The following is a 9,697-nucleotide window of genomic DNA, read 5'->3' as shown; positions in this document are numbered from 1 at the left end:
AAAAAAAAAAAAAAGAATTGTCTTTGCAGATGACATGATACTCTATGTGGAAAATGCAAAAGAGTCCACCACAAAATTGCTAGAACTAATACAGGAATTCAGCAAAGTGGTAGGATATAAAATCAATGCACAGAAATCAGCTGCATTTCTATACACTAACAATGAGACAGAAGAAAGAGAAATTAAGGAGCTGATCCCATTTACAACTGCACCAAAAACCGTAAGATACCTAGGAATAAACCTAACCAAAGAGGCAAAGGATCTGTACTCAGAAAACTATAGAACACTCATGAAAGAAACTGAGGAAAACACAAAGTAATGAAAAAACGTTCCATGCTCATGGATTGGAACAACAAATATTGTTAAAATGTTTATGCTACCTAGAGCAATCTGTACATTCAATGCAATCCCTATCAAAATACCATCAACTTTTATCACAGAACTGGAACAAATCATTCTAAAATTTGTATGAACCAGAAAAGACCCTGAATAGCCAAAGGAATGTTGAAAGAGAAAACCAAAGCTGGTGGCATCACAATTCCAGACTTCAAGCTCTATTACAAAGCTGTTATTGTCAAGACAGTACAGTACTAGCACAAAAACAGACACACAGATCAATAGAACAGAACAGAGAACCTGGAAATGGACCCTCAACTCAATGGTCAACTAATCTTTGACAAAGCAGGAAAGAATATCCAATGGAAAAAAGACAGTCTCTTCAACAAATGGTGTTGGGAAAATTGGATAGCCACATGCAGAAGAATGAAACTGGACTATTCTCTTATACCATACACAAAAATAAACTCTAAATGGATGAAAGACCTACATGTAAAATAGGAATCCATCAAAATCCTAGAAGAGAACACAGGCAGCAACCTCTGTGACCTTGGCTGCATCAACTTCTTGTTAGACATGTCTCCAAAGGCAAGGGAAACAAAGGTAAAAATGAACTACTGGGACTTCATCAAGATAAAGAGCTTTTGCACAGCAAAGGAAACAGTCGACAAAACCAAAAGACAACCAATAGAATGGGAGAAGATATTTGCAAATGACATATCAGATAAAGATCCAAGATCTATAAAGAACTTACCAAACTCAACACCCAAAGAACAAATAATCCAGTCAAGAAATGGGCGGGAGACATGAACAGACATTTCTCCAAAGAAGACATCCAAATGGCCAACAGACACATGAAAAAATGCTCAACATCACTTGGCATCAGGGAAATCCAAATCAAAACCTCAATGAGATACCACCTCACACCAGTCAGAATGGCTAAAATTAACAAGTCAGGAAATGACAGATGTTGGCGAGGATGCGCAGAAAGGGGAACCCTCTCACACTGTTGGTGGGAATGCAAGATGGTCAGCCACTCTGGAAAGCAGGATGGAGGTTCCTCAAAAAGTTAAAAATAAGAGCTACCATACAACCCAGCAATTATACTACTAGATATTTACCCAAAGGATACAAATGTAGTGATTTGAAGGGGCACCTGAACCCCAATGTTTATAGCAGCAATGTCCCTAATAGCCAAACTATGGAAAGAGCCCAGATGCCCATCGACAGAGGAATGGATAAAGAAAATAAACACATACATATATATACACATACAATGGAATATTACTCAGCCATCAAAAAAATGAAATCTTGCCATTTGCAACGATGTGGACTGACTAGAGGGTATTATGCTAAGTAAAATAAGTCAATCAGAGAAAGACAATTATATGATTTCACTCATATGTGGAATTTAAGAAACAAAACAGGATCATGGGGAAGGGAGGGAAAACTAACACAAGACAAAATCAGAGAGAGAGACAAACCATAAGAGACTCTTAATCATAGGAAACAAACTGAGGGTTGCTGGTGGGGAGGGGGGGTGGGTGGATGGGGTAACTGGGTGATGGAATGAGCACTGGGTATAAGACTGATGAATCACTGACCTCTACCTCTGATACCAATAATACATTATATGTTAATTGAATTTAAATAAAAAATTTAAGAAAAGACTGATGAATCACTGAACTGTACCTCTGAAACTAATAAAACACTATACGTTAATTAATTCAATTTAAATAAAATAAAATTTAAAAAATAAAGAAAAACTTAAATAAATAAATATATTTTTAAAAAGCAGAGGCAGAAAAAAAAAACCAAACTGAAACTCTCATAATCATTACAACTTTGGTTGTAAAATACTTTGGTTATTACAATTTACCATAACCATCTAACTGATTTTCTGCTGGAAGTGTATCTCCTGAATTCTCAAGAGCTAGTTTTTGGAGTCAAACTTAACATACTAACTTAACCATGAACTAGTTGTGAAACATCACAGAAGCTAAAGCCACTCAACCTCTCTAATGTAAACTGTAGTTTTTCCCATCCGCCTACTAAAATAAATAACAGATAAATAACAGAACCCACCTCATAGAGTTTTGTGAGATGTAAATTAATATAATGTTGTAACATGCCTGACATATAGCAATTCATTAAACATTAGCTATTACTGTTTTTTTAACTTTATTTATTTACTTACTTACTTATTTATTTAAGTAATCTCTACACCCAACATGTGGCTCGAACTCATGACCCCAAGATCAAGAGTCACATGATCTTTTGATTGAGCCAGCCAGGTGCACCATTATTACTGTTTTTTAAAAAAGTGGGTAAAGCTGTATTTACAAGAACGTTCATGGTAGTATTATTTATATTTAGAAACCAAAAACCAAATTGAACACCATCTAAATATTCCACAATAGGAAACGTATAAATCGGGGTAGTTATGTGTGCATGTGTTTGTGTGTATACACATAAATCCACTCATTTTATCTAACAATGCAAAGTTCTATATAGTAAGCTGACTTTGTTGGCTATATAATCAAATTCCTATGCTTTTACCTACTTCCTGTTTGCTAGAAATTTTCAATTCTGAAAGTAGCTTATTAAAATCTCCCAGTCTAACTGTACTGTTTAAGTAAAAACCTTGTTGTTGTTGTTTTAGTTTTTTCTTTATACATTTTATTTGTTAAGTTGTTTGGTGCATAAGTGTTTATGATTTTTCTATTTTCTTCATTAATTTTTTATCATTACATGTCCTTCTCTATTCTGTTCAGCACTTTCATTTTAACCTTAAATTCCACTTTGCCTAATACTAAAATTACACTATTTTCTCTTTATTTTCAGTAGTCTACCTATTTTTTTGACAATCTTTTATTTTTTAACCTGTTTTAAGTGTTTCTTATAAACACATAATTCAATATGTACTATTTAACCAAATCTGAGAGTCCCTACCTTATTAGAGGAATTCAATCCATTATTTAGTGTAACAAGCAACATGTTTCCTTTTATTCATTCCATCTTACTTTATATTTAACTAGTTATTTTATTTATTTTTTTTATTTTTAAAGATTTTATTTATTTATTTGAGACAGAGAGAATGAGAGAGAGAGCACATGAGAGGGGGGAGGGTCAGAGAGAGAAGCAGACTCCCTGCAGAGCAGGGAGCCCGATGCGGGACTCGATCCCGGGACTCCAGGATCATGACCTGAGCCGACGCAGTCGCTTAACCAACTGAGCCACCCAGGCGCCCTAACTAGTTATTTTACATCAGTGCTGCTTCTTTCTCATTTTTATTGATTTGAGCAAATGACCTTATCTCTTTCCTCCCCTCCCTTGCTCATTTCAAAGTTTTGCTGTGCTTTTTCATCCTAAGGTCACCTTCCCATTCTTGACACTCAAAAATTAAACTCTCATTTCTCCATGATTATATTAAAAACTATATCCCTTACCAAGATATGCTATCCTCTCCTTTTCTCATTCAGTAAAATAAAACTTTTAGACTATTTTTACTACCGCTCTTCTGCCCCTACTCTCTTCCCTACCACATTAAGTTTTAATTAAAGATAGTATGGATTTCAAGGTAATACTACAAAAGTCATTATTTAGCACTTATAAAATCCCATACACATTAGCATTAGGTAGTAGTCACACCCTAAGGTAATCAGAAATAATTCACATCCTTGTGTAATAATCCCCTCTCCTAAGATGTATGTGGGAACTGTGACTTGCTTCTCATCTGCAGAATATGGTAAGTGACGGAATCACTATGATTACATCATGATTATATATATGACAATATATGATATTATACATATAAGACACCATCTAGCAGATGCACAGAGAAATTCTTCCTTGCTGACTCTGAAGAACCAAGGTGCCATACTATGAAGGGACGTACGGAAAGGGTCATGTGGCAAAGAACTGCAGGTAGCCTTTAGAAGCCAAAAGTAATGGCCCATGGCTCACAGCCAGCAAGAAAACAGGTACCTCAGTCCCACAGTTTCAAGGAACTGAATTCTAACAACCACAGGAGCTTGGAATAGGACCTCAAACCTCAGATGAGACCACAACCCAGGCTGACACTTCTGATTGCAGCCTGTGACTCTTGAACAGAGGACCCAGCTAATCTGTGCCTGGGCTTCTGACCTGAAGAAAATATGGATAATAAATAAATGTGTGTTGTCTAAGCCACTGAATTGTGGTAATTTAGTACACAGCAACAGAAACCAAATACACGTTATTTAAATTTAACCACATATATTACAAGAATTATTCCTCACCACTGTTTCCTCTCTTTGGAGTTAGTTTTGATGCATACACTTGGTTAGAATACCTTACATGAGTATTTTACTGGGAGGATTTAGAGTCAACTCAATCTTTGCATTATCTGCAAAGTAAGTTCACTTATCAGAAAGGAAAATACCTTGGCTAAGTATAAGATTACTGGATTGTAATACATTTCTTTTTTTTTTTTTTTTGTAATACATTTCTTAAAATAGGCTATAGATGTTATTTTATTCTTCCAATGTTACACAGATCAACAGCACTAGTCATTTTTTCTCCCTTATATATAAATGTTTCTGTCTAGAAGCTTCCCTATATTTTTGAAATTTAGGATTTTATTCACTGATGTCTAGAAGTGTATCTTTTTCAATAATTTTGACTGGCAGTTGGCAAACTCATTCAAATTGCAGATTTAAGCCATTTTTAATCCAGGGAAGTTTTCTTTAACATACTTCTTTTAACTCTTTTCCCTCCTCCACCTGTTTATCTTTTCTGGAAATCCTATTATTTGCAAGTTTTCTCAGCTGTCTCCATATTATTTCCACTGTATACCTTTTTTCCTTATGATTTCCATCTTTTCATATTTTGTCTCTCAGGAATGTCTTCCATGTCAACACACAGTTACTAATTCAGCTCTCAGTAACAGTGACCACCCTTTATTTTCACTTCATCTACTGACTTTTTAAATTTAAAAAATTGGATTTTTTCAGTCCCAGTAAGTTTTCTATGCTGTAACTGAATCTCTGAAAATGCTCATATTTCTTTTATTGTTAAAACTGTTATTAATCTACTACAAAAATTCTAGCTCACCAGCAGTTGCCTATTGTTCTTAGGCATGATGCTTGATTTTCCTCTCTCTAGTTGCTAAAGCCCCTGCTCAGAAACATTTTTATTTCTGTTTGCCTACTCCTGACTAGTTATCATTCCACTTCAAGAAAGCATTAAGACTAACAGTCTTTCTTCATATGGGCCCACAAAAAATTGACAAAATATGAGTTTTTGGTTGAAGCAATTTGAGGAAACTTCACTTCTAGTGGTTCTCTTCAGGTACAAGTTCAGGAGCACTCACAACTTCAGGCATAGAGAGAAACATAAAAGGCCACTACAATCCCACAAAGGCAAAAGGTCCCATGAATCCTGACTGGCAAATATATCATGGGGAACCACAGAGTTTTAATCCTCCGTGGCCTCTCCATGGGTTCCCCAGCTCCCATCTTTGCCTACTTATTCCAGCTACTGCTGGACTGGATAAAAATGGGAGTTGTCAGGGATGTCATCTAGCTAGCAGTTATTACTTACAGAATTATCCACCCTAACTTCTTAGCATAGGTAAAATCATGCTCCTTAATATGGGGCAAAGAGTGAGAGGCACACAGGATTTATAAATGAACAATAAAGATCATCATTTGGCCTGTGATGACTTACTGTGAAATTCATAAAAACTAAACAAACAGTTTTAATTTATCTGCCAATTAATCCAAATATTTCCTCCCTGCGTGAGAAAAATTAAGTCCTATTTAGTAACAGAGGTTTTATAATATGAAGATATTAAAAGAGAGAAATAATCTTACCTAACTTGTGATGTATTTTATTCTCTGGTATTACTGTAGATATTTTTACTCTTGAGTCACCTGCAAAATGCAAATGATAATATCGTGACCAAAGGCTGCTAATTCCATGTTGAATTAAACTGTTAGTTGGTCAATTTCTTTCTTTGTTTTTAAGATTTTATTTATTTATTTGACAGACAGAGAGTCAGCGAGAGAGGGAACACAAGCAGGCGGAGTGGGAGAGGGAGAAGTAGGCTTCCCGCTGAGCAGGGAGCCCAATGCAGGGCTCGATCCCAGGACCCTGAGATCATGACCTGAGCCAAAGGCAGACGCTTAACTGACTGAGCCACCCAGGCACCCCAGTCAATTTCTTTTTTTTTTTTTTTTTCCCACCCCGGTCAATTTCAATATTAAGTATTTTAATTAAATTTAACCTGACCAAAAAAAAAAAAAATTTAACCTGACAATCATGTTATTACTTCTTTTACTTTTTACTGCTGAGGAATAAAGACTAATGAAAAACAGTGTAACATTTTTCTTGATTTTGCTACAATGTGTATGTCTAAAGAGCCTAACGCTTAAACATAACAAAAAATAAGCAAGTTTTCTGGACTTCAGGTGAAATAAGCCACTTGGTAGATTAAAATGTAGGGTGTAATAAAGAACAATCAATATGCTAATAATGTAATATATGATCTTTCAAGTTCTAAAATAGTATAAGTATACTAAATTTATCAGTGTGCCAATTAGGCCAGAGTTTTCAACTTTAGTATTGAAATAGTATTTTAAAAATAGCTGCCATTAATTCTTTCTCTTCCTATGCACAAATGTCATTCTTTATCAAGAAGCAGAGTCTAATTCCCTTTTCTCTGAATTCCCTAATTCCCTGAAACTCTGCTGATCTTAATGACTAGCTTGACTAACAGAACACAGCAGAAATGACATTCTGGGCCTTCAAAGGCTAAGTCCTAAGAAGATATGCAGGTTCCACCTGGGTCTCTTACAACTTCACTCTGGAGAAAGAGACACCACATATGAAGTCCGACCACCCCAAGATTGCCATGCTGTGAGGAAACCCAAGCTAACCACATGCGGAGAAAAAAGATACACCTGGCCAGCCCCCAACTTGTTCCAGCCACCCTAGCTAAGTGCTAAATACAGAAGTGAAAAAGTCACCCCGGACTTCCAACCCAGTTGAGCTTTCAAATGACTCCAGCCCCAGCAGCTTGCATTTAAGTATGAATGCATGAGAGAGCCCAAATGAGACTTGCCCAACTAAGCCAAGTCAACCCACAGAACAATGAGACAGAAATCAATTGTTGTACTAAGCCACTAAGTTTTGGATGTTTGTTATGGAGCAACATGTAATTGGAACAATTAATGTCCATGAATGACCTAAAACTGAAAAGTCAGTCTACGCTTTCATTATATTCTCAAATGAGTCCATGATAGCAAAAGACTGTTTAAAATTACTAAATTGGGGCATCTGGGTGGTGGGCTTAGTCAGTTAAGCGTCCGACTCTTAATTTCAGCTCAGGTCATGATCTCTGGGTCATGAGATTGAGCCCCGAGTAGGGCACCATGCTGAGCATGGAGCCTGCTTTAGATTTTCTCTCTCCCTCTTTCTGTGCCCTTCCTTCACACATGCATGCACACACTCTCTTTAAAAAAAAAAAAAAGATTAAAATTAAATGATTGAATTAGATACTTTATAAAATTGCTGGCTAAGAAGAAACTTTAGTGATCATAAAATCTAATTTTCCTGTCCAGAATTGGCAAATCTAGAGAGATCTATAGAAACTGAAAGTAGATTAGTGGATGCCATAGGCATAGGAGATATGAGAGGTGAGGGAAGGAAAGGTGCCTGCTAAAGATAAATACGGGGTTTCTTCTGGGGATGATAAAATTTTTCTAAAATTTATTGTGATGGTTACACACCATTGAATTACATCCCATAAATGGGTAAATTTTATGGTATGTGAATATCTCAATATATAGCTCAATAAAGCTGTTACCAAAAACAAAATCTAAATTCTCATGCAATCCCCACTAGAAAAAGTAGAGGGTTAGTCACTCCTTGAAAATTCTCCCATAGCAGTACTCTGTGGGAAGCAGCTGATGGGATCAGAGAAAGAATGAAGCAAGTAAGTAAATACACTAAGAACAGTCCACTGAGAGAGCCTAGAAGCACACCAAGAGCCCAGATCTGAGTTTCTAAATGCCATTATCCACTAAAAAGAATCAGGTTCCTTAGCAGAAATAAGTGACTCCAGAGTTGAGACAGGGAAAGTAGACCAGAACATCTTAAGTCAAACAAAAGAGAGTATTCACAAAATGACAGAAACATAGTAAAAGGACATAAGGACCAGTTGAAAGGATGCCTACTGACCAAATCTGGCACAATATGAGTATTAGAATAAATAAAAGAGATTACAACCATCAATAGACAGGAACGCAGGTAGCAACCCATAATTATATAAATAAACAAATGAGAGAAGGGGTAAGAAAAACTATTTCTTACAGAATGCCACTAATTAACAGGAAAATAGAACAGCACAATTTGGTAACATCATTAGTGGCTGATGATTCGAGTGGGAGTCTTCAAAAGATGCTAAGATTGGTGTGAAGGTTTGAAAAGGAACACACTTATTATCATAGCATCAGAATATCACACCACAAAATACTTACCAATTATAAAAGAGAACAACCATATCTTTAGAGTAGAGATAATAACTTGAACAGGTGATCAAGATTAACATCACCAACAGGAGATGGGTAAACACTGTCTCCTAATGAGATGCACAAAGAACACAGCATCATTTCTGTACTACTGTCACATGTGCAAGGCTGGCATCTGATCATGAGGAAACATCAGAAAGACTCAGGTTGAAAGTCATTCTAAAGAATAAAAAGTTGTACTCTCTCAAAAAAATGTAAAGGTCAGAAAGTTAGAAAATGCCTTATTGAAGAAAACTTAACGGACATGAGAATTAAATGCAATCTATGATCCTGGATTGGATCCTGAACCAGAACACTAATGGAACTGCTGGTGAAATCTGCATGGAATCAGTGAAGGAATACTAGTGTTATATTGATGCTGATTTTCTGACTTGGACGGTTGGTTAAAGTGTGATTATGTTTTTGTCTTACATCGTATCTGCATATACTTATACATAGTACTATGTCTGCAACTTGTTCTCAAATAGTACAGAAAAGGCTAATAATAGCCAAAGCAATCTTGAGAAAGAACAAAGCTGGAGGTTATCACAATACCAGATTTCAAGATATACTACAAAGCTGTGGTACATCAAAACGGTATGATACTAGCACAAAAAAAACCACACAAAAAACATAGATCAATGGAATAAAAGAGAGAACGCAGCTATAAACTCATGCTTATATAATCAATTAATCTATGACAAAGGAGGTAAGAATATACAACAGGGAAAAGACAGCATATTCAATCAATGGTGTTGGAAAAAACGGAGAGCTTCATGCAAAAAAATGAAACAGGACCACACTTTCTT

General features: G+C 35.9%; 1 protein-coding gene across 3 annotated transcripts in view; it reads right to left on the bottom strand.

Moving 5' to 3' along the window:
- Positions 1-9,697, bottom strand: part of CENPC (centromere protein C) — a 78,281-nt gene that overhangs the window by 18,150 nt on the left and 50,434 nt on the right. For 2 of the 3 annotated variants that reach the window (XR_014143007.1, XM_081812318.1), the window contains exon 13: positions 6,192-6,251. The exons of the other annotated variant lie outside the window; for it this stretch is intronic. Coding sequence is in view for 1 of the 2 variants with exons in the window: in XM_081812318.1 (XP_081668444.1) it covers positions 6,192-6,251 (60 nt within the window). In the remaining variant the exon portion in view is untranslated. The remainder of the gene's footprint in view (positions 1-6,191; positions 6,252-9,697) is intronic. 3 annotated transcript variants of the gene reach the window in all.

Source organism: Leptonychotes weddellii, chromosome 2, assembly GCF_054177405.1.
Source record: "Leptonychotes weddellii isolate Sample4059 chromosome 2, ASM5417740v2, whole genome shotgun sequence".
Classification (NCBI taxonomy): Eukaryota; Metazoa; Chordata; class Mammalia; order Carnivora; family Phocidae; genus Leptonychotes; species Leptonychotes weddellii.
This window is presented reverse-complemented; position numbering and strand designations above follow the sequence as displayed.